Source organism: Eutrigla gurnardus (assembly GCF_963514095.1).
Source record: "Eutrigla gurnardus genome assembly, chromosome: 6".
Lineage (NCBI taxonomy): Eukaryota > Metazoa > Chordata > Actinopteri > Perciformes > Triglidae > Eutrigla > Eutrigla gurnardus.
In genome coordinates this window covers 22,194,846-22,220,310 of record NC_139920.1, presented here as the reverse complement: position 1 = coordinate 22,220,310, position 25,465 = coordinate 22,194,846, and the positions used below count along the sequence as shown (strand labels likewise).

The 25,465-nt window shown below is 39.4% G+C and overlaps 2 protein-coding genes across 3 annotated transcripts in view; both read right to left on the bottom strand.

The window, feature by feature from the left end:
* Positions 1-12,036, bottom strand: part of kdm4b (lysine (K)-specific demethylase 4B) — a 39,393-nt gene extending 27,357 nt beyond the window's left edge. For both annotated transcript variants that reach the window (XM_084011387.1, XM_084011388.1), the window contains exons 1-6: positions 11,922-12,036; positions 8,308-8,770; positions 7,916-8,091; positions 6,853-6,967; positions 6,447-6,640; positions 1,330-1,379 (exon numbers count right to left, since the gene is read on the bottom strand). In XM_084011387.1, coding sequence (XP_083867513.1) covers positions 1,330-1,379; positions 6,447-6,640; positions 6,853-6,967; positions 7,916-8,091; positions 8,308-8,742 — 970 coding nt within the window. In that variant the 5' untranslated portion in view covers positions 8,743-8,770; positions 11,922-12,036. The remainder of the gene's footprint in view (positions 1-1,329; positions 1,380-6,446; positions 6,641-6,852; positions 6,968-7,915; positions 8,092-8,307; positions 8,771-11,921) is intronic.
* Positions 12,037-12,750: 714 nt separating this feature from the next.
* uhrf1 (ubiquitin-like with PHD and ring finger domains 1) lies at positions 12,751-25,010 on the bottom strand. The gene is made up of 17 exons (XM_084011391.1): positions 24,882-25,010; positions 22,513-22,675; positions 21,933-22,199; positions 20,487-20,641; positions 18,901-19,116; positions 18,485-18,600; positions 18,126-18,312; positions 17,669-17,792; positions 17,453-17,560; positions 17,242-17,346; positions 16,995-17,101; positions 16,725-16,887; positions 16,320-16,457; positions 15,780-15,882; positions 15,497-15,645; positions 15,074-15,172; positions 12,751-14,685 (listed from the first exon to the last, which is right to left on the bottom strand). The coding sequence occupies exons 2-17, from the start codon at positions 22,663-22,665 to the stop codon at positions 14,539-14,541; spliced, it is 2,337 nt and encodes a 778-aa protein (XP_083867517.1). The 5' UTR covers positions 22,666-22,675; positions 24,882-25,010; the 3' UTR covers positions 12,751-14,538.
* Positions 25,011-25,465: the final 455 nt, after the last annotated feature.

Here is a 25,465-nt window from a genome sequence, read left to right as displayed (position 1 = left end):
TGGACTTTGGGGGTAAAACGTGCTTGGGCACGGTACAGATGTGTGAGTGTACCCTTAGACCATCCTACCAGCATATACATAATGCGTTTAATATTATCTGGACAGATTTGCATTTGAAGAGATTGCTTGTCTGTCAGAAGTAAGTTTATGTTTTACGTAAACATTTCAGCACAAATGAATGACAGCAAAAGGCATTGGTGATTATTGATTTGTTCTCAGCTCTTCACCGTGTGTCTATTTAATGTAGTTTAGACTCTCCTTTATCATCCCCACATCATATACTCTCACTCTGAGCAACTCACAATACACAAAGTTAGTCCTCGTTGATCAAAACAGAGAATAGTGTGGAGAGAACATGAGTAAAAGGAGAAATCTTATGGGGGGGTTGGTTGTTGAAGAAACACTAGGCAGAGAGGTTAAAGACTTTTTTCCTCTTCAGGCACTATTTTTGAGTCTGTTTTGAGAACTTGAGGCCCTCATGTCAGAACCAACTCTAACATTCAGTAAAATGTGTCTGACAAACTCATTAAAACTGGTTGTGAGTGACATTTCTGAAGACAACATAGCAGCAGGCAGCTATATTTTCCTCCATCTATCTCTCTCTTCCCAGCCTGACAAAAGGTGGGAGATCTGCATTTGCAAAATGAAAACCTTGTTTATTGCCATAAAAACCCAGAAGCACCGAAGCTCTCCCTGAATCCATGCTTAATATATTATTGAAAGGAAACTTCCCCACAACAATCTTTATAGGTTTCCTCCAACTCATCCGTCGGAACACACGGTTGATGCTGCTGTATTTGGTTCAGCTTCTCCTCCAAACTCAGCGTCTACAGCCCTCCTGATCTTGTTAGTATATGTGATTTCACCCACTAAGCGTTTCACGCTGCTCTTCCTTCTCAGGCGCTATTTTACCACAGAAATAAATGGTTTTGTATGCGGCGTAGTGGGACATTAAATGTGTGTGTGTGACCCATAGCGTGTACCACACTGTTCACAATGCCGACCGCTATTTCAGCCGGTGAAGAATCCCTGCTGAAAGATGGTTGTTGTGTGTTAAGCATGATTTCACCGTGAACAGTCTGAAGCGCTCACACAAAACCGGGTTGCATCACACACATAAGGAGAATCTACACCGATGTTGTTATAGCCATATGTGCAATAGGGAACAATGAATCTCTCAATCTCAAAGTCAACACATGCTACACTTCCTCACACGTTCGTTTACAAGTGTCAACATCTCTTTGCCACATGGTTGTGTTTTTTTGTCTTGGATGAGATGTTACATACTGGTTACTGGCGTGAGAAGTACAAAAAGAAATGGGGCCTCACCTTGTGCCAGCCTCTCCAGCCGCTTGCCATGTTCGGGTGGGATCGCATACCTGCAGACAGAGGGGGGGGGGGGGGGGGGGGGTCAGTTTAGTGAAAGGTTGGCATATTCTTGCCGAAAGGCCGTCTTATTAGCAGATGATTTTGATCTGCAGAGACGTCAAAAAAGCTGTACCACAACATTTTCTCCAACTTGATTAGTTCCATTTTCTAAATCTTCCACTTGCTCCCATCAGATTGTGAACGGGCTGCCTTCTTGGGATTGTCTTCTTCTCATAAATGTGTGCTCAAACTCATGGTGCACCTTGAGCAAAATAATGTGAAGGTTTCTGATTATGATTATGTTGAGTCACAGAGAGGAAAATGGCAAGGCTAAGGGAGATTAACAGGAAAAAAATTAAGTTTCACAGCACAGACACAGTCCAAAGACATGTGGTCATGTCTTGTTATCTTGCTACGGCTACCATCTGCACAAATGGTACACATACGGATTGGGGGAGAAAATAACATGCACTGTAAAATCACTCCAGTGATCAAATTTGCACTAATAGTGGGAGACAAGAAATGTAACTGAGCATAACTCACACAATAGTATCAATCACTAAATACTTGATTATAATTTGAAGGGAAAAAGAAGGGGAGAGCGGTGATTAAATGGTCGGTGAAGGGCAGGACTAGAAGAAATGACTGTTTTGGGAGGCCTGGGTTATTTCACTGCACTCTCAGCACTAACCATTTTAAAAGAAAATTAAATCATCCGTGACGTACAACTCATCGCCCCTCCCTCCCCTTCTCTTTAACACATGAATACATCGTGAAAACCAATCATTATTCCTATCAGTATATGGGAGATGGTAGTTTTAAGGTTGCGAACATGTTACTTATCCGTTAAATTGTTTTGATCTACCGTCATTTGTACTAACATTACTAAGAGATCAAACTTGTTGTACTGTTAATACATGGAAAGTATCTGACATTATATCAAACAAGTAGACGCTACATTTAGAAGAAAAGAAAAAAAGAGTGGGAGGAAGCCAGCAAAGCTTAAATCTGATCTGTTTTAATTTGTGAAGTTATTACAACATTCTTTATCTCTGCAATTATTTCCTCTGGGTTGCTTCATCCTCCAGAGATCAGGCAATGAAATGGGTGGTAAAAAAAAAAAAATCCTACATTTCTCCCTCCTTACTCAAGCCTCAACAACCCACATGGCTGTTTGAAACTAAAGGGAGAAAGAAAAGGAGAAAAGAAAAGAAATAAGGAAGATGGAGAGTGATGAGAAGCAACAACTTATGGGGGGGGGGGGGTTATAATAAGGCACAGAGGGAGAGAGAGACATATAATTAACACAAAGAAAGTCAAATCCAGTCAGAAGTGCCGAGACACAGTGCCACACTGCCATCTGTAGACCAAAAGTTAGAGCGTCAAAGAGGTGCAGCATCCTCTGCTGTTTACGATAAAACAAGCTCTATTCTAATGACTATTAATGCCCCCTAGCAGCTAATTTACATTTAAAAGTACATGTGTTCATTCATGTTAATTAATGGAAAAGTGTGTACCACATAAACATGTATTAAGTTGCCAGTAACTATTATTATACTGAGTAGAAAGAATATTTCACACCTGTTATCACATTTACTGACTCGGGTTGGAAAAAAAACATTACGTCTTATGAGTACTCACTTGAACTTGACATTACCGGCTAGTGTAAAACTGGAAGAAGCGGGACATTAATAACAAGTGTACCCGGAGCCTGTTTCTAGCTTTTTCTCATCTCAACCTCAGTAAGACAGTAAATGTGTATATATTTCAGAGCAGAGAACATCCCTCCGATGATCACTTCCATCCCAGTATCAAACGACAAACAAATCAGCCGATCAGCGTGTCTCCTCCTGCCCCCTCCCTCCCTTCTAAGGCCACGGTTGCCATGGGAACAACACGTCTGTCACTCTGGCAGCAGAGAGAGAGAGAATCGCACAAATAAACAACACGAAGCAAATGAGGGCTTGAATGTTTTCCACCCATCTCTATGGTAGAGTATCATTAATCTATGGCAGGGCAGTCTGTGCGTTTAAAAAAAAACTTAAATTATTGCTGCACTAAAATGGTGACAAGCAAGTTTTTCTTTTGTTTAACATTGATTATTAGGACATGCAATTCCCATCTGTCATTGTCTTCAGAAATACCTGAAGCACAATTTATGTCGAGTGCACAAATCTGCCAGGTGACAAATTATTTAAAAAAAAGTGGTTGGTGTAATGCTTTACAGGCTGGACGGCATACTGTGATCCTCTACTTGTAGCAGAAGGGAAATAAAACAAACTAGCAGTTCATCAATCAAACTGTGACCAAATAATACCAGCGATTAAAACTTCCCGTTATTCCACCCTGGGACTGTTCACACAGCATTCCAGGGCAGATACATTCAATGCTGTCGGTCTGTCACACCATAAATTGCTGCAGTTTGTTAGTAAGTTAAATAAATTACAAACATTGTATTGATATTAGATATTATTTACATGCAGCTACCAGTGATGGTGGCTTTGAGGGCAACAGGAAGATACATTTTTGAGGAATGCTCCTGGTTTCAAGAGATTCCTGCATACTTCAAACTGAACAAAAGTAACATCTATGGGATCTCTGAAGGTTCCTCCATTTACTCCCAAGCACTAAATCAAAGCCCAGAGCACCCCATCAAAACATCAAAACTTTAGTTACAACTCTGCAGCTCTCCTCTAGGTTCAAAACCCGTCGGACTAGAAGAGGAGAATGAGAACTGATGGAATGAACCTAAGCTACATTTCAAAATATCCCTTTCAATTATCTTTCGTCAGCATTTCCCTACCGTCTCCTCTTGACATGTTCTGGGACTAATCTCTTTTTTGCATATGTGCTGGTGTGTGTTGGGAGGGTGATTGAGAGGGTTTTTAGCAGTGAAAATGAAGAGGAAAAAGAATGATGGAGGGATAAAAACAGAGAGAAAGTGACAGGCTGCTCAGTCTGAGATCTTTTACAGAACCGCCAGTGTGTATGCGTGTCTGTATGCGTGCGTGCGCATGCCTGTGGCAGTAGTAGTCTTAATGGTGGGGTCCGACTTTGATGGAGGCAGAGTTTCAGGGGGAATGGACTTAATTTCACAAACGGCTGCACTATGAGAGGACAGGAAGAAGATGCGTGTGCGTGCGTATGCTCTGTTTTACAGCCTGTAATTACCCCACCACACACAAGTGTACAAATGAAAATGATTCACTTTAAGAAAAATGAGGATGGGATGGCTTGGTGAGCACTGAGACAGTGGCAGAGAGAATAAAACCAAGCAGGAGAGTTAAAAGGTAGTCAGGTGGAGAAAAAAGCACAGAAATAAACACATCAACACTGTTAAATTGCTCTGTAATATCAATTTAACTGTTCACGTCACAATCAATATTTCCCATGTGCAATAACCAACCGTTCTTTATTCATTATTGGCTTATGTTGCTTTTTTAACTGGTGCTACTCTTGTTGAACCATTGCCTTTACTGCTGTAACCCTGTCCCCGCTGTGGGACAAATAAAGGATCATCTTACCTGAAGCATAGACAACCCGTTGAGAAAGATTACTTAATTAAAAAATAAATAGTTTTCCAGCTGTATCGTATTTTGCTTCACATCCTGGGCACTATACCACTTCTTCTGTGTGTTGTGTGCTTCCAGTGTCCACTAACAGATTACACAATCACCTCCCCGCTCTCAATGTGAGGTGTGAAAATGTGCCAGACAGATGATTTAACAAAATCGCATCATAGAGAGGGGGGACTGACTGACACAGACACACACAGACACACACACACACACACACAAGAGAAAACTCAAGTGACAGAAAAGGAAAGAAAGAAATTATTTTTACACAGGTACCCAGGACCTCCAGAGGTGACTGGCAGAAAGGAAATAATGAAAACAATAATGATGCAGAGAATAGAAAGGGAGCGAGAAAAATAGCTTACAGCTATGTCTGCTACAACAGCTGCTACACATGCTTTCAGTAAACTCCCTGTGCATTCACAAGAGAAGTTACAATGAAAAGTCAAATTTCACAATTCATCAAAGCTGAAGTTTGTACCAACCAATCAAATATCTCATATGTATATGCTGCCAGCGGTAGTGCCCATGAATTTGGCTATATTTCCATCTTAATTTGTTTTTTTCCCCCCATGTTTATTACCATATTAGGAATTGAATTAGGTACAGCACACCTTGATTGAGACAATCACTGTCTGTGGTCGACCTGCCCGACCGACACGCCACCCAAAGTGAGTTGACCCTTGTGTAGCTACAACCGCTTTTCTTTGTGCATCCCAATGTTGCACGATAAATTATCCTTAATAATAGTTTAACACATCATGATGGTGTCATAATTCTAGTACTATTTTTTCACTGAATAGAGCTTGAAAGCATTGTAACTTATTTCAATGCAACCTCCGTTGATGTTAACCTTACGGGTAGCCATACAGGACTGTGCTCCCCCACATATGCAGCTCCTTGGCAGTGAACAAGGCGAGACTACTACACACGTGCACACGGTTGTTGCTCTGCACTGTCGTTTATGAGACCACGAATCGAGACAAAGTTCTGGACTAGGAACAGACACTCATCTTCCGGGTAAACGATAGCCATCCCAACATGGATGTTTAAATCACCTGTATGTTTAAATAAAAAACATATTGATATTTGGCACCAGTGTATCCGTAACAGCAAGAGGAAGAGGCACAATATATTGCCATATGGATAATGTGTCCCACACCTAATATGGAGGAATTACTATTTTTTTGTTCGTTCTTTTTTTTGTATACTTCAACATTACTTTACAACATGAGATGAAATCATGTTTTACAAAATCACAGGTCCCTTGTGCAATAGTTTTTGAAAAAGAACCAATTGGTAATCATTGTTGGATTGGCCAATCATATTCAATTCACTCAGTGATCAGAAATAAGCCTAAAAGCCTCATCATCATTGCCTAAAAGTGGCTTTGGCTCTGATGAAGTCTCCACTGATTATAATTGCTGACAACTAAAATATAACCTCTATTGTTGGTATACATTCAAAGTAATATAATAACTAAAAATAAAAAAGTCCACTGACCATGACTTTGACTGTCCAAAGTGCAGGTAGTTGATGCTGTAGAGGTCCATGTCTTCGGTGTGCCAGGCAAACGTCGTCTTCCACATGCCGAAGTACATGTACGGAGTGTTGACACCCTCGATCACGATGCCACACTCCTGCTCCACCATATCCAGCAGCGTGTTGAGATGGCCAATGTTCCACTCTTGTATATCCTGAATGGAAACAAGAGCCATTATTATGATAAAACGTGTACGGAGCAGTCTGGAAGTCTCGGAGTCTATCAATGACCACCTGATGGTGCTGTTGTCAAAAAAAGAAAAATGTACCTGCTGGCTCCCTTAAGTTTACCAATTAACTGAATGGTAGTCATGATTAATTAAAAAAAATATCTAGCACTCCCTGCCTCACTCACTCACTCACTCACCTCATCATAGATGGAGCCGCTAACATCAGCTCCATAAATGGGCGACACAAACGTCAGGTTCTTCCAGTACTTCCTTTCCAGGTCGTCAAAGTCTTTGTGCCGGGGTGTGCAGTACCTGGAAATGGCACAGGAGTCATATTGTGAGTTGTGAGTATTAGGGAGAGGGCCGCGAAACTAAAACCTCTCGTGAACAAACATCCTTCGTTTCTGCTGCACTTTATTTATTTCATTGATTCATCTCAATGTTATTGCCACTAGAGGGAAGAAATGACACACAACACCTACAGCAGCTAGGCTTTATACATTGCTATTGGAAATATAGGGTCGCCCATAAAGTTGGAGTAATTTGCAAATGTCTCGTCTTTTATAGCACCAACATTTTTTATTAATTTATGGTTAATTGTGACACATAATATAATCATTGCACCTTTTCAAAAGTGATTACTGATGCATTTAAACAGGAATAAACAAGGATTGTGTCTGAAAACAAAATATTCCAACTTTATGAGCAACAGTATACTTAGTCCCTTTCATGTTTTGCTGGTTTCTAACAGTGAATAACCAGATTAAGATTTATTTACACTGCTCAACAGAAATAGATAGCTTATTTGCATTTACACAAATCTTCTTTAAGTCAATAATCATCTTCAAAAGGTGAATTACTCAACTCATCAAAGCTGCCACTTTGTAAAATAGTATGTAGTAGTAAGTGTCGACACACCTCGGTAACAACTGAAGCAGGAAAACAATTGTGTTCTTGCTTGAGAAGTTGTATGCTAATCACAGATCAATCATTGTTAGGGATGTAGATTTAATCAATCTGCTTTTGTTTAGATGGCTGGTAGGAGGTTATTACTTATGTCTGCAGCCTTATTGATAACCAATGTTCCATAAGCATTATGCCTATATTTGATTGATTAAACTGGACTACGTGCGAGTACATAAATCTCACAAAATACTGCTTCACATCGAATCGGCCTCATTCCCTTCTAAACACGTTTGATTAGGTCTACAAATATAAAGGAGCAACCGCATTTATAAATGAGACAGTGGACTAACTTACTTCTTGCTGTTGGCCAGCTTGCGGTACTCGCTCACAGTCATAGACTTTTTCTGGATGTTGTACTGGGTGAACAGACCCGACTGTCCGGTCACCACCTGCATGATTGGAGCTGGAATCACCATGTCCTCGATGGTGTCGTAGGACCTCCGTGGCTTCCAGCCTTTCGGGGGAATCACCTGGTGAAAGAGACAGATTGTTAGTATTTATGGTTACATTCGGTATGCTGACATTCAAATTGCTTAAAAAAAAATGCCTATCCCGCTTAATGTTGACACCCGAATAGTCCATCCAGTACAGAACAGAAAATGCCTAGACCTTGATGTAACTGGGATTGTAAAGGACTAAAACACGATATCAGCGTATGTGAGAGAGTACATGCGTGTTGTCCACACCTTTGCCAGGCCAGCACGGTGAGCTCCTTGACTCTCCATGTAGACGATGTACTTGGCGAAGTCTTTGAACTCCTCCACGGTGGGCCTGAAGGTCATGATCTTGCAGCTGGGGTTCTTAGCGCTGACTGGCAGCAGAGGGGCTGCCAGCAGCCCAGAACCTGGAGCAATGACCGGGGCCAAGTCTGGGTCCGTAGGCAGAGCTAGGGTGAGATCTGCAGCAGCAGCATCATCATCATCATCATCATCATCATGATGTTCTGAGGTCTCTGCTGTTTTTGGGATTTCTGCTAATGCTGGCAGCTGGGTGGGAATCTGGTCTTGGGCTATATCTGAGCCGAGAGCCGATGGGGAGGGTGGGGCGAGGTCGAGGTCTGGAGGTGAGGCCGGGACAGGGTAAGGAGCCGGCACCGTGTCCATGGGCATATCGGTAGCCATCAGGGTCTTTTGAGGGTTGCAGGTAAACCTGGGAGGGGAGAGCAAAGGCAAACAGGGCATATTCAGTGTATCCGAGCATCTTTGAAACTGCCAGGAGCAGAGTGCCTCCCCAAATTGAAATAACCCAAATGTTTCCAACATGAGGACAAAACATGGATCGATATCTAACAGTTAACGAGGGTGACAAACATTAAATGAACAAAATAAAGAAAAAGTACACCTGACCACATCCAGCGCCAAAGCTGGCTGTGCTTAACAGTTACTGAATTGCTATCTGATTGCTATAGACTAGAGGTGTAACGATTCATTCGATCAATCTATTGTCAGTCCAATTGATTCTACTAAATCGATCTGCTAAAATAAATAAATAGAATGAATCGTTTTGGCTTCACCAATAATCGATATAAATGCATTTAATCGTATGAATCGTGATTCTTATGATTAACGTTTTAATACGTTTAAGACACTCTCTCCCCTGCCAGCATGTAGTCTATTGAGTCTATTATTTTAAATGTTTAAAAAAATAACTGAGCATTACATTTTTGTATTCAGCATAAAATATTATGCAGGACTACTTTTTTTTATAGAATAAATATGTTAAATAAGAAATTCTGTGGTTAGTTTATTTTTTCACCTTTCAGAAGAATACAGATAGTCTCACTAGCATTATTGCATGTTTATTTCATGGATATAGAATTTTGGTGACAAGTTACTGAATCGAATCGTGGTTTACAGAATTGAATCGAATCGTTCCAAAAAAAAAAAATGTCCTTGAATCTAATCGCCAACTACTGTATCGTTAATCGAAGTAAAGCCAAAGATTCACACCCTTACTATAGAAATAATCGAGTCATATGTTAAAGAAGTATAAATGCATCCATTGCTCCAACCTGCATGTAACTTTTACTAATGTCTTTGTGTTATGAATTATTGTTATGCTGCACCAATATAATAAAGTTAGCACAAAATATTTTAGGAGAAATAAACAAGAGACAAACTGATGTATTGCTGTGGTTTACTGCTGCTTGGCCCTGATTTATTTATTTATTTTAAATAGACATTTGTTTAAAATTTGCATTTAAGCAAACACCTAATAAATAAAGACGTATCTCACTCTTAACTTTGTTTTACAGGACATTTCCACCCCTAGTCCTAATATCAATACAAGAGGCAAATAGTAGAGGTGTAACGATTCATTCGATTAATCGATTAATCGATTGTCAGTCCTATAGATTCTACTGAATCGATCTGCTAAAAGAAATAAATAGAATGAATCGTTTCAGCTTCACCAATAATCGATATTTATGCTTTTAATCGGATGAATTTGTGATTCTTATGATTTAATGTTTTAATATGTTTAAGACACTCTCTCCCCTGCCAGCATGTAGTCTATTGAAAAATGTTCAGCCTCATAAGCCATTATTCAAATGAGAGAAAATTAGAGTAAAATTAATATCTTGACTGTTGGTCCAACATTAAAAGCAATAAGAAAAGTGTCACATTGGGCTCTGAGAACATGTGAAAGGGTCTAAACAAGACATGGCTAAATAATTCACTGTATAATAAAAAAAAATGTAAGAAAAGATGGATTGATAGTTGCGGCCCCATATACATGTGCTTTAAAAAACACAAGGAATTGAATTGGTCTTGAAGCGATATAATTATGAAGGACCAATGATCTGGGTGAAAAGGTTAATTTTGGTTTGTAAATAATGTAATAATGGCACACAAAATATTCAGGCCAAGATCAACTTAGCAAACTGTATTTTCAATAACTCAACTCGGACATGTGCTATTAAACACTTGCTTAGTTGTTCTCTGTTTGGCATCGATGTCAACAGAATTTTCCCTCACATTCTGGATGTAAACACTTAACGTGATTTCAAATGAAGCACTTTTGCTGAAATAATTTCTTTTCATGTGACACAGCTGCATGCAGATAACTTTACATTACTAGATATACACAAACATTGGGGAAATATCCTTATTAATATTGACATATCAACTTGCTCTACATGTATGGCAATCCTGGATATGCTTGATTAAAAGATTATTATTACCTATATCTCTAATTTCCTTAAAAAGGTGCACAGTGAGAATTAAACTCTATATTCGCAGCAGAGCATGTAGTTTTGAGCTCCTGAAAGATCCTGAATCCATGGAGTGGCAATTGCAATGCATAAAAAAAGTTTTCTAAATTTCCCAGTCCCCAAAACAAATAGGTGACAAGAAAGTATCTGTTTGAAGATGAACTTAAGATGACACATTTTATCAATGACTGTCCTTGGCTGCAAAAAATATAAACGTGGTATAAATTCAATGGATCACTTAACATGCACTGCGTGCAGCTTCTCTGTGTTTCTATTCAAACATGCTTAATTTGCAAGTTTCAAGAAATTCAGGTACCTGCTGAATTTACTCTGTGACTCAATCAACACAATACTCTCTCCTGCTCAGTGACTGCGAAAGGCAGGTCTTCCATAATAATTGTCATCAAACAAATTGTCATTAATTTTTCACAAGGATCCACTCCCGAACCAGAACTCATCTTATTCGGTGGTTCACCTAAAAGGCCACATGACCCCCAGCTGTCTAACCACAACAAAAGGGGCCTACACGGCCCCTTTAACAATATCTGGGCCTACAACTTGTTGTAATGTTGCAGTACACTGCCCTCCGTGCTAAGTACCCATACGCTCCTGTTCATAAACAGTATTTGCCCCCGGTATTTTAATAATATCTCTGTCTGTCTGTCTTGTAGAACGACGCTGCTGTATTTTTTAAAAAAAGCCCAGATATTTCAGGACTGCCGCTGCTAAAGGGCGACTATGGCTCTGCACGAATAACATTACGCGTTAGCATGCTATCTAGGAAGACGGCGAACAAAAAAAACACGTAGCCGAAGCGCTTCCAATGAATAACACGTAGAACAGACTTCAATACGGTCTGTCTATGTTCTACAAACTCAACAGTGTTATATAGCCACACTTGACTTGGCGTCTGGGCGTTCATGTATGGGTTAGCTAACGCTGGTTAGCTCAAAGCTAGGTAGCTACTTCCATATCTCCATTTAGAAAAAAAAACAAAACAACGCGAAGACAGCCAGCACACAAATATCATTTACACGAGAATACAGCCTTCGCGAAGGACACAAATTAAACTCCGTTTTGAAATATTACCTCCTGCGGCAAAATGTTGTCCTATCCTTGTTTTGATCAATCAATTTGGTTTCGTTTTGTAGACATTCCCTGGATAGATTTTCCTGTAGTATTAGCTATGAGGCTAATCGGAGACACGCCCACCTCTAAAACCACGCCTTGCGATTGGTTGAATCACCCGAACGACAGAGTACTTTATCCACAAATCCAACGACGTGATTGGTTCATTCGGTTAACGGACACGCAAATCAACAAATTGAAATCGACGCTCACTATTCGTCCTCGGTGCTCGTTCTTGAGACGTGCACGCCTCGCACGTCCACACGTCCACTTCCGGGTCCTCTTAAAGGCTGCTACCTAAGCCCCGCCCCTAAAAATCCGCTGACCACAAGTAAAATAACACCCTCGGTGCGAGTAAACACCCGTTTAACAATGTAAGAGTTTGAAGAGAGTTTGTCACTTGGTAAGAGTTTTAAAAGAGTTTGTCAAAAAAAAAAACCTAAAAACCATGCTCTATTGCTTGAAGTTCCCTATCCAGTTTACCTGAAACCTTGTGTACTGTCTAATTTTGAAGTAGGCATCAAGATCAAAATCAGTTATTCAAATTTAACATTGTAAAAAAAAAAAAATACAAATAATAATTAATTTCGTTACACGTTAGAACTAACACAATGCACAATCAGTTCCATTCAAGGTCATGACGGGAAAAAATAATCAAGTATCAAGATTAAAATCAGTTCTTCAAATTTAACATTGTAAACTAAAATAGTTAACTTAGTTTACTCAATTAAGGTCATGATTATAAAAAAGTACATTTTTAAGTATAAAAAAACCCACACACACAAAATACTTTTTTTTTTTTTTTTTTACTTTTTTATTGAATAACACTGAAAATGTATTGACAAATTTCTGCACCAAACATGTGCAAGCAATTCTAAAACTACATATCAAAACTAAAAAAAATTGACTAAAAAATTATACAATTTCAGAAAATATACATTTCCCAGTCTATGCAAATCTTTGTCTCTCCATCAAAACTCAAAGTGCTGGCACGCAGATGTTTAAAAAAAAAAAAAAAAGAATGAAAAAAATCACACACTGCTATTGAAATTCAACACCAAATATTCAATGACAATGTCAACAGCAAAAAGTGGTAAATAAATTCAGATAATTTAGTTGATTCAATATAAAATTTCAGAAGCAGTGTGTGAAATTTCCTAAACATTTCATCTTGATGCAAGCATTTGTTTTTTAAATGAGGTCAGGTATTACAGATGACCACTACCCACTAACTAGAGACATAAAAATTTAACCCCCAAAAAAGGATGGCAGTAATAGATTATAAAAGATAGAACAAGTACAAATTTTAATTTTTAGCAAAAGATACAAATAAAGATTCTAGGCTCAATTAGGTATACGTTTCAGGGACAGTGTCTAAAGATCTAGATAGATGGGAGTCATACATTACACTCTTGATTAAGCTCTTTTTGTTTCTTTGGATTTTATCAAAGCAAACCTTCTTAAAAACAGGGGGGAATTTTCACCACAGTATATATATAATGGCCTGTTTAGCTTTCAAGGTTGCATCAAATCGATAGTAACTTTTAAAGCAAATCTCTCACGTCATAAAATGTATAATATGACTGAAAATATTTAAAAGGAACTAATACACAAGTTAGAAAATCCAGCCATGTTTGACAACACTGAAAAGACAGCTTCTCAGACTGCTGCTTAAGAGCAGAAAGACAAAAAAAAAATAAACGGTTTGAGTTTGTACCTTTGTATCCGACACCATCTACATTTTATGGAGCAGCTTTGTTCACTTGTAATGTTGCAATTCTAATCATCGGATTGTGTGAGGGCAAACGGAAATTGTCACATTTGGCCTGGAAATCTGTCGAGACTATATTATATTAACAGTGTGTCCATTTTTGGGCCGTTCACATAGAACACAGCAACGGAACCACAGCACTCCGAAACGCATTATTTCCAACGGCTCGACTGAGTGGCGAGCACAGTGTCCGGTGTGAAAGGGTTATAAGCAAAAGAAGAGGTCACATACAGACAACTGCATAGCTACAGTAGACTCATGACAGAGGTTTCCAGATGAGATGTGAATTTAAATCTTGTAAAAACACCCAACTACACGATCAGATAATCAGATTTTTAAAATGCACCAAAATGACGAAACAACCACAGCCAAACTTAACGGCAGACCAGGTAAGATCCAGATTCCAATAACAACCTTGTCCAAACAAGTTGAGCAAAACGGCTAAAACCACTTTGGACTTAACATTCTCTTAAGGAGTGCTAAACATGGAGGGATTTAGTTAGAACATTTTATAATATGGATAACATTAGCATTAGTTAATGGAACAAAAATGAAACGGTTAAAATCACGGTGTAAAGTATTAACTTAGTAACAGTACAGTTACAAAAGGAATTTTCCATTTATCTTTAACTACACAATCATGGCAGATCCAAGGTGAAAAACGGTAGCATTGAAGTCCACAGAAATTGTAGTTTTATAATCATAAAAATATATTAAGAGAAACTGATTCTTTATTGCCTCTACTGAAAATTCCCCTTACAGTTAAAGTTGCGTTTCCTTGGAGGGCCGAGTAGGCGGTACCAATGATCATCGCCCACTGCTGTACCCTGGGAAAAACTGATTTAGAATATCTTGCAGGGATTTGTTGATGGTCATGGAGTAGTTTTTGCCCATGTCATGCCTGCAGGCCGGACAGGTGTACACATCTGCTCTGAAGGACCGTTGAAGGCATTCCTGAGATAAAAGAAACAGCAGCTTTTACTTTCAGGCACTATACCTTTTTTTATTTTTGTATTCACATATCTAATATCCATTTTATATTGCTATAAATAGGATTTTCAACAACTGGAATATTCAGGTTTCTTCCAAAAACCTGATATTAGAACTAATTATGAGAAGGTTATCAATGTACCTTCACCTCATACTACAATATTTGGGTGACTGCATCCTTTCGGATCTTAGTTTCTTGGTACCCAAGTATCAGTTCATGCGACATCCTTAGTATCTACAAGCTGAAAGCGTATCTACTTAAAGCTGCAGAGATACTGTATAAGACTCCTTTTTTGCACGTGCAATTAATTGTCTGAATCCCAAAAACTTTGGGAAATGATAGTTTTCTTACCCTGCACACGTTGTGTTGGCACTCTGTGGTGATGGGCTGATAGACCACTTCTTGGCAGCAAATGCAGAGGAAAACTTCTTCAACTTTGTTCAAGAATTTCTGCAGAAAAGAAAAACGGACATGTGAAGCAAGTTTACCAACTGCTGTACAACTATCAGGAGATTTTAAAGCAGTTCTCAGTTGTTTATTTGTACTGACCGACCGCCACCTGCAATCTCATAAGTATTGAGAGATAAAGCGTTGACGCAGCAATATTACTCTTCAGAATCATTTCCTCATTGAAATAGCAAAGAACCTTAGTCGATCAATATTTTCTCAATGCAACCTTGCATATTCTCACAGCACCCATATGCAAGACAAACGGACACAAACATAAGCTTAAGTATTTAAAAACGCTGCTGCAGACTTCACAACACCACTCACCGGTCCAAGTGACAATGACCCCATGGCTTCATCCCACAGCTTCTTGTTTAGCTTGTCGTTCTTGATGATGGATTTCTGCTCCTGGGTAAGCTTGTACACTTCTACCTTTATTTTCTTAGGAGTTTTCCCTGGTGAGGTCTTTGAGGAATCTGACAGAAATAAAATTAAAAAAACAGTTTGAAAATCACTTTTATTTTCAGCTGCTTCAGAATTTTATAAAAATGATATGAAGTTGCAATTACATCCTTAAAAAAAAAAGTTTAAAAACACCCAGAGGACTTACCACTGCCCTGAGATTTTCTCTTCCTTTTTGCTTTGCTGGGTGTCGCTGCCTCTTCCTCCACTTCATTTTTGTTCTCTTTCTCTTTCTGATAGCCAGCAGGATACTGGAACAAGATGGAGCCCATTTTAATGTAAGTCATGCTACTGCTAGAAATCAGCTCAAAAGCAGAGCCAGCATTTGCATTCGTGTTTTAGCAGGTTAATATACATTTTATCTACACATTTTATAATGAAATTAAATAGAGTTCAGTATCTACTTGTCAAACAAAGACATTGTTTTATTTCAGATATAACAATTATCTGTAAACTTAACACAAATCTGTAAAGCACTTTTCATGCTTCCATATATAATAATAGGAAATGTATTTTAGTTTACATTCAGTCAGAATTGTATAAGAGTATTGCTTCGTGAATCTAATTGAATTGGGAACTGATCGAATCACCACACATTACGTATACATTCCAAACTCATTGGGACTTTTGGTGTACAAAACAAAAAAAAAACACTAGGTGTAATGTAGTGTGAATGATCAGCCCATACCTGCATGGTGAGACCCAGCTTTTTGATGCGTTCCTTGCCATCTCTGGTCCATGGTGCCGGCTCATCATCATCACGCCTCAGCAGATACCGCCAGACCAAGAAACCAGATTTGCCCTTTGCTGGCCAGTACTTCACCACCTGGAGGAAGTCAATGACAAAGTAAAAAAATACAGATTTAATGAGTCACAAGATAATTATTCAAACGAGAGGTAGTTGTTGGGCTTTCTAGTAATTCAATTCTGGTGAGGCATACCAAATCTTGAATCATTCATTTATGAATAAAATTAGGGAATTGCCAAACCAGATGATTTACAGTCTTACATATGATTAATTATCATATGCATGAGCCAGTTTGATAACACCAAAAAAAGGACATACAGAAACCTGTCCACTGTTCCATCATACCTTATATATGCCATCATATCTGTTTCCTTCCTCGGGGCAGTATTTACTGTGCTTCCGACCCTTACAGCTGCGCACAACACGAACCGGTCTGCCTTCCCTCCAGTTCTTGGCCTCGGCTCCATTTTTGGCGTTGACGGGGACGTTGCAGTTGAGAGCCACCGCACTACATAGAGAACCAGAGCAAACAATTTAGATATGCAAAATAAAAATGAAAATACAGAAGTTATGCCAATAAAAATAAAAGTTAAAACATGTAATTTAGTGTCATACCGGTTCATGTGGGTAAGTGTCTGATCACAAGATTGCTCAGCAGTCCTTTTGTTTCCAGAAAGATCTCGCCCCCCAGAGCCAGTGTACGTGAACTCGTTACCATCGTCCTACATTGACACAAGAAGCATCACATATTAAAGACCACAAAAAGGTTTGGCAGCAGATTTTAGGTTAATAGAAACATATTGGTTTTATAGCATTCCTACTTAAGCCCCTTTATTTGACAAGAAATTTAAAAAAAGCATACCACATCATCCTCATATCCTCCTGCCAGGACCAGAGAGTAGGCACCATCATTGCTCCTGCCGTGAATGCCAGCTACGTGAGGCCTGTGGACGCCAGATTCACTGACCTAGAAAAGCCAAATCATTTTAAAAATTATATGTGGCCACTGGAAAAAATATACTGTTGCAACAATTAAACAGCTTTAAATAAATTCTTCAGTTGCTTGGACTGACCAGCACTCTGAACTTCCACAGAGAGCCGACGGGGACGCCAGGGATCGGGCCGTGGTGGTTGGAAGGGACGATGGTGCACTGCTTGGTTCGACCAACACAGGCCATTCCCTGGAAGGGGAAGAATAAATGTATAAATAATTTTAAATTGTATTGAATAAAGGCAATTTTAAATATCTAAAAAGAATAAATATACGTTTTGCATGCATCAACACCCACCTTGCCCCAGTCCCTCTGGCTGGATGAGCTGGCCGAAGCCATCTTAGATTTCTTCTTGCTCTCTTTCAGCTTTTCTCCGGCCAACACAACCTCACTGGCATCATTACGGCAACCTGGGCAATACCTGAGATGTGAAGTAAAACGTCAGGGTTTTGATTCAGCAAAAAACAACACCAACACTTGCCTCAACTAATCCACAGCTGCACAAAACGGCTCAAAATAAAGTTTGATGTATTGGAAGTTCTTAGAGCACTCATTGCAGCATTTGCAATGAGTAGATTGTGTATTATATAAACAGTTAAACACACTCAGTTCTTGACTTGAAGTAACGGCATCATTTAGGCCAGTATTGAGTGCATTCGAAATCTCTTCACAAACACAGTTGACCAACTTTAAATGTCAGGTTATGTGAATGTATGAATGTGAATGGTGGAGTTCTGCATATGAGCCTACTGACCAGTCCTCGTCTTCAGGGATGGAGGTGAGCGGAGGGTTCAGGCAGTAAATGTGATAGGCCATGTCACACTCGTCACACAGCAGCTGTTTGTCAGGATCCTGCTTGATGCCGCAGATATGACAGTTACACCACTGACAGTTTTTCTTCAGATCATCCTTACAGTGCTTGCACTCTGGTCCATTTGATCCTGGAGAATACAAACATTTCATCAGATCATATATTCCATTTATGATAACAGTATTTTCCAATGACATTGGGCACGTTTCACATGTACAAATTAATTTATATTTAGAAAATCCTCAAGTGAATAGCTGCCGTCATATCTTTACAATTTAAATGTTCCTTTTCTTTAAACTTACTTTTAAGTGGACTCTCAGATCCAGCTGGGGTCTCACCCAGAGAACCAGGCTCCTCGATTTTATAGATTTCAGTTAGAAACATGATCCGGCAATCATTAAGAGAGTCACCAGCATCACTGCAAACAGAGAGACTCGACTGTCAAAAACAGGAAACGACACAACCAAAAACACATCTGTATGTTAAAATGTTAGAGTATAGTAGCTTTAAGGAAACTTTTTTGATACCGCGGCAGGAAATGAACATGTTCCCACCTGCTACTGTGGCATTTAAAAGCCCAACAAACTTTGATATAAGATAAGATGATCACCCGTCATCCCAACAAGTCAGGCAGATATTTACTCCAATATTTCACTTGTGGCAGTTCCTCTGACTCCATCTGCTACAACAAAAGCTTTACATGCAACCGAGTCCTTACCCGAGGATAATTTTGGCGTAGATCTCCCGCACAGTGCGCGTCTCCCTCTTCCTCTGGATCTCAGCGTCGTACCAGTAGCCGCGCTCCTTGGGGTCGTCTGGGTTGAAGTTGACCATGACAACCATTCCCTGCTCCAGTTGGTGCCACTGGTATACTGTGCGGGCCCGCGGGCGAACATCCTTGACAAGCAACGGAATCTCCCCGTTCTCCGGGTAACTATGATAGTAAAATGTGATACCATGTCAGTTTGCAGTTTGGAGGGCAAGCCACACACCGTTGCAGGTGCTTCCTACTAAGTGCTGGTGCAGCATTTAAAAAAAAAAAAAAAAAAACTACAACATTCAAAAAGGAACCCTTTCAGGAAGGGCAAATTTCAGGGATACATAAATTAAAGGTTAAACAATCATGAAAAGTTCGATTTTACTTAAATGTCAATTTTAAGATGCCATTAGACTGTCTAGTAAATGTTAAAGACTCTGAATCTGAAATTCATGACAAATGCAGGTCATTCCATGAAGATTAACGTGAATCTTTACATGAACTTAATACGTACATTGTGTTTTAATTGTTAGTTTAATCTTTAGGAGTGTATGTTAGCTAGTCAATACAATCCACCACTATTTTAATCAAGTCTATGGCTTATTTGAGTTATGATGTTTAGTTATGCGCTTTTTAGAGAATTGTTTTGGGCCCATTGCGATTTTCTTTCCAAGAATTATAACTAACGACAATGCTCCAGACTAGTCTTGGGTGGAATTATGGTAATCCAGGTAATTTAGAAATCCCAAATTTTAATTTTTGCTGTGTTGATGTCATGTGTTGTAGTGCACAGCACGCACCACCAGAGGTCGTCTCTATAGTGTAACATGCAGTTGAGCTCAGAAAGATATAGAGGCTTTCCTTTTACTCTGGTGCTCTTCTGACTCAAACATATCCATCCAGTTTAAATGACTTGTGTTGCATTATTTTTTCTGTTGGCTGAAATTCGTTCCCAATAAAGTGAAATTGGATCTAAATGGTTACATCTTCGGATCAGCCATTAGAGCCGATCAAACGATACATCAATTCTGAATTGAAATCATAGCCAAGTCATCTCTAGATGACATGAAAGGCACAACAACATTATAATACCTTCACCACTACTGATTTTTACCAGAGTCGAACTTCAACAAATCATAATGCAAGTCAATGCGGCCTCTGTTATTATTAGCGGTTTAGCTATGTGCGGTCAGCAGATGAGCTGGTCATTGTTGTTATTCTGGGCAGCACGCATGGGAATAAATTACAATATATGTGTCAGTCTGATTAAGTTAGTTATTCCAAATGTTTTAAGGTTGTTCCTCCATGGCTAATTTTCACGCATGCTGAAGAAACGTCCACACCCCAAGAGATACGAGACTGCTACCAGTCATGGTCATGTCTTATCAGCTGAAATACACCCGCAGTCTTATGGAAAAACTCAGATAGTTGGAGAATCTTGGGTTAATGGTGGGTTTAACATGGTTTGAGTTAAACAAAAACATCCCAAATATTATTAATATGTGGAAAATACGATCAGAGAAATAAAATAATTAAAAGAATCTTACTCTTCGTATTTAACATGGTAAAGTATCTCCTCCTCAGCTGGCTGTGCCTCAGCGGCCTCCTCTTTAGGGGTCTGTGTCGTCTTGGTAACATTCACGATCTGGGCCTCGAACCATGCCCCCATGTTCAAGTCTCTGGCATCCACCAGCTCGTTGATCTTAAAGAGTGACAGAAAAGTAAGTTAGTAAGCTCTTCAGAGATTGTAGTAATTGTTTTCAGGCATCCAACAACCCACAAAATCTCATTAAATGTTACCAAAAGTCATTTTCACAATGTCTACACAAAAATTAAATTTGGGTGAAGAAAAGGAGACCGACTCAAATATTCCAGCAACGCAACCTGCACTTTAACCAAATCATCTGCATTTGTAGATTCAGGTGTTTACAGGAGGTGGCAAACTACTGGATTCAACAGAGTTGATTAAATAATTATATTATTACTGTTGTCATAGACACACGATTATTATTATTATTATTCAGTCCGTATCAGACACATATGCAATATCAGTATCGGTGCATCTATAGTAAACAGAATATTTACTCTCTTATGGTTATCGATTTGTAATTATCTGTCCCCAACAACATACAACACTCTCAGACAATAGACTACACACTCTGGTTGACTTTTAAAAATTGGTTTGCAAATGCAATCTGCCGATACAAGACGGAGCTAACTTTCAACACGTTCCATCAGATGGGCAGTAGGGGGTTTCAGAAGCATTCCAGAAGCGCCGCTAGTCTCCGTAGGACGCCTGACCTTTTCCACGGACTGATTGCGATTCGGTGTGTGCCAATTTCAAAACCTGTTTCGAGCGTCTCAGAGCAAGCTGTACCCTGGCTGGCATGCAGTTTGGTGGTGTAATAGATTAATGGGGGGGTAGATATACTGCATAGGGTGTACATAACGCACTACAAAATAAATGTCCTGTAGATCACACAAGCTCACACGTGACACAGAACTTCCTTCCTAACCAGTACATCTCCCTAGCCTGAAGTCAATCAAATGAACGGTTATCAAGACATTCCAAGGAAAATTAGTGCATCGAGCAGTATACTCATTTACTTATGCCAACCGTCTTAATACAAAAGCGGCCTACACAACTGTGGGCACGACTTAATCTGGAGTGATACGTATTTCTTTGTGAGAAAAACACAATCTGGAGGTTAACAATGGTTGTTGTAAGAGAGAAACCACCGTTTGAAAAGAAACCAAAAATGTATGGCGAAATGTCTGAAACTCAGTCCGGCTCCATTAGTTCCACACTAGTGGTTGATCTAATTGGTTCAAAATGTCATTTGACCAGGCTTGATGACCTCTTCCCAACCTGAGCTGAAGGCATGTTGCACACACTAACAGCTGTTCGCCGAAATATTTGATTTCCTCCTACCCCTCAAAGCAAATGTAACATAAAAAACACCCACTTCAATCTTCAGCTTTTAAAAACACACCTTGTAAAATCCGAACCCTGGATCGACGAGCTCTGGGTCTTTGATCTGGGCTGAGGTGCCGGCGGTCTGTCCCTCTACCTCACCGTGAGTTGAGCTCTTGTCAGACTCACTCTGGGTTGAGCCACAACCAGAATCTGAGTCTGAAAGCTCGGCTTCTTTGTCTTTGCTTTTGACGACATCCACGGCTGTCACCTTCTGCCTGACAAGCAGCTGCACTATGTCGTTTAGTCCCACGTTGTAGTCGAATATGGTATGGCCGTCTTCCATCTGATGTGTAAGAAAAAATACATATGGTTAAAAAGGGGAAAGGGCAGCCTATTTTATCTGTCACACTAATTTTCCCTGTTGGTGTCTGCACACTCATGAGAGCTACTTTTTAAATAGGGAATTTAGATTCCTGTTCATCATATGCTTTTAATTTAATACATGGTTTGTATTCAATGGATTTTATGTTTTGTTAGTTGTTTTAGCATAAATCATATCCTACACAGACAGGTTTTTAAATGCCAAGTAACATTTTCAAAGTGAAATACCATCAAAGGCACAGCTCCGAAATAAGGGTTTAACAATGCTGCCCCACCTGCTTGCCGCGATAGAACAGCCTCTGCATCTCTGGCTCCACCTTGAAGAGTTCTGAGATTTTGAGACGCAGGTCATCCACCTTGGTGAGTTTGGACAGGGAATCCACCCGGTGGGTTTCCTTCCCATCCATTGTGCGCACTTGAATCCACATTGCAGCTGCCCTGTGTAAACAGTCAAAGCATGACCCAATAAGCAATCAGCTTCGACTCAAGCAGATATCAGAAGCCGATCAGTTTGTTGCCCATGCTATTGATGGAGAGACATTTTCCCCCACAGCTACATGCACTGAAAAACTACTCTTTTCAACAAAATAATACATAAGTACAAATGTATAGATCAAGCCTGATAAATAACACTGTATGGCACATCACTATGGATTGTTTGATAAGACGTGGTCTGTGCATCAATTCTAACTATTGGTTTGCCATTTTCTTCTACAAGAAACAGCAGTTGTTATGCAACAAAAAGGATCAATTTAGTGTGCTAACTGCATATATTGCATATGATTATTGACACCCACAATTATTGTTGAGATTTTAACATCAATTCACGATTACTTGCATTCAGTATCTGAATACAGATATACCCTTAAGAAGTGTCCGAAGTTTTTTTTTTTTTTAACCACTTTAATTCAAAATGCTTACTTCTTAATCATTGTCATTAATCATTGTGTAATATTGTGTGTCAATATGTTTTTATTCTTGTCTTTCTGTAATGCATTTTAATATTGCCTTTATTTTCTTTTAATTCTATTTTTTTCTTCTAATTTTATTGTATGGCATGTTTTTATGTGAAGCACTTTGAGTCTGCCTTGTATATGAAATGTGCTATACAAATAAAGTTGCCTTGCCTATTGTGCACGGTTCCATTACTTTACCTGCATTTTTGTTTCTGCATGTGAACCATGTCAAAGACATTTCCTTGTAACCCGATATTTTTAATTGTATTTATTTTATTTTATGGTCTTTCTACTATCTTTTTAGCTCATCATTTCTCTCGCTCTTTTGATGTGTATATATTTGATGTGTATGGATTTGTATGTGCCCTGCTAAAAGCAATTCATAAACTTCTGTATTAATATTATGGGGAAGAAAAAGTCACTAATTATGAACCTGCAACTGACGACCAAGCCTATGTTCACACTGACCTTGCACATATTTATTTTATTTTTAATCCTCCAACCCACACAAAAGGTCAGTGTTTTAACACCATCAATTGCTGGGTTTTTTTTGTTTTTTTAAAAGCACTGTGTGGGTATTGTCAAAGCATGAAATTCTTGATAATTACAATTTAAATAGGGTGAGTTTTTTGTGGTATAAATCAAATTAATCTCTGTAAAAGAATTAATGTTTACTCAGCAGATTATAGCAGTCCTTGGGTCATTGTATTGTGGATGTATTACTTCCAACAGAATAATCAGAAAGGGAGGGAACAAGCAGATTTAAATACAGTGCGGGAAACTGAGCAGCAGGCCACTCCCAGTTCTTTTTAAAAGCAAGCACATCCGGACGGGAGGGAGAGCGCTAGCAAACAATGTGCCTTCGCTCGCTTGACAATAAAACACACCGAAACACTACCACGTATGTATTTGGGCAAATCGATTATTGCAATACAAAAAAACGTTCATTTCCCCACATACACCACGCTGTGCCCCTACTGAATGGGTTAGCTGCTAGCTCGATGGGCTGCTCGCCTTTTTTTTTTTTTTTTTTTTACTTCTGCGATCTCAGCTGAGCTGTTGTTCGACTCGTCTCCAAATAAACCCGAACACCAACGAGTAATAATATCGAAAAAAAACGTACGTCCTCCCGCCTTAAAAAAAAAAAGATGTGCCATTTCACCAACAATCATTTTTTTCAAAAACGATGAAGGAGGAAATACGAGACAATTCAGCACGGAAATTAGCGTTAGCGTATTTTGTTTTTGTTTCACATGTAAGCTATAAAAGTAGCCAAGCTAGTCGTTATTTCACCACGTGTTACACATTTTGTTGCAGATAAACAACAAGATAACAAGCTCGCGTTAGCCAACTTCACCCCCCTTCCTCCCCTCCCTCCCTCCTCCATTAATGCTGAACGTTACAGCAAAACCACGTTACAACTTATTGTTGGGAGAGCTTTCAGTTGGTATCGTTTACGTTACCAAAAAAACACAACAGTACAATACAACTGTGGCTAAATATGATACATTTGGCTGGCTGGGGGGAGGGGTTTAGTGTAGTAACGTAAAAAAACGCCGAACAGAAATAAGAGGTAGGACTTTGTCAAGTTAGCTAACCGTAGTGAGCTAGCTACTGAGTGAAGATATCAATGAGTACAATTTGTAAAAGTTGTTAGCGCATAAGGGGAGAATAAAAAGCTGCTGTACCTGTTTTTTTGCGTCCAAGTGAAAACAAGAAATGGTCTTTACGGAGTAACGCGCACGTTTTCCGCAAGTAAACTTTTGTGTAGGGTTTGCGCGACCAACTCTATGCCTTGTTGGGGAGATTGATCAATGAGTTATTCTTCAAGACTTTGATATCCCGCCCTGCTCCGAAAATACGGCTTCGCCATTGGTTGATTTCCTTTAAGCAAATCAGGTCAATTGGTCGACAGAGCTGTCCATCTGGAATGTGACTGGAGCTTCGCCTCAGCGCGCGAAACGACACTCTCGTGGGCGCAGCTCGCCTTCCCCGGATATTTATCGCGAGATTATGAAGGGCCCTGTTAAAAAAACGGTAACCCGGAGAGACAGATGGCTGGTTCTTGTAAACAACCGCCACTGGTTAGAGCTGTTTATCATGTCTAAAGAATGACTGCTTCTCTATTTGTTTACACTATGAACTTCCTTCTTCAAATGATTAGTCTTAATATGTTTATTTTATGTTGAGTCCCCCTGATTTACTTGATAATACAGTTAAATGAATGATGTGCAATTAGGATACCTCCCCTTCATGTTTGGCGGGAGCTGAT

Coding starts and splice junctions, on each gene's coding strand:
- uhrf1 (XM_084011391.1), bottom strand. CDS start 22,665: ATGTGGATTCAAGTGCGCACAATGGATGGGAAGGAAACCCACCGGGTG. Junction 22,200..22,512: donor TGTTCTATCGCGGCAAGCAG/GTGGGGCAGCAT, acceptor CTTACACATCAG/ATGGAAGACGGCCATACCAT. Junction 16,458..16,724: donor GATATGATGGCATATATAAG/GTATGATGGAAC, acceptor GACTTCCTCCAG/GTGGTGAAGTACTGGCCAGC.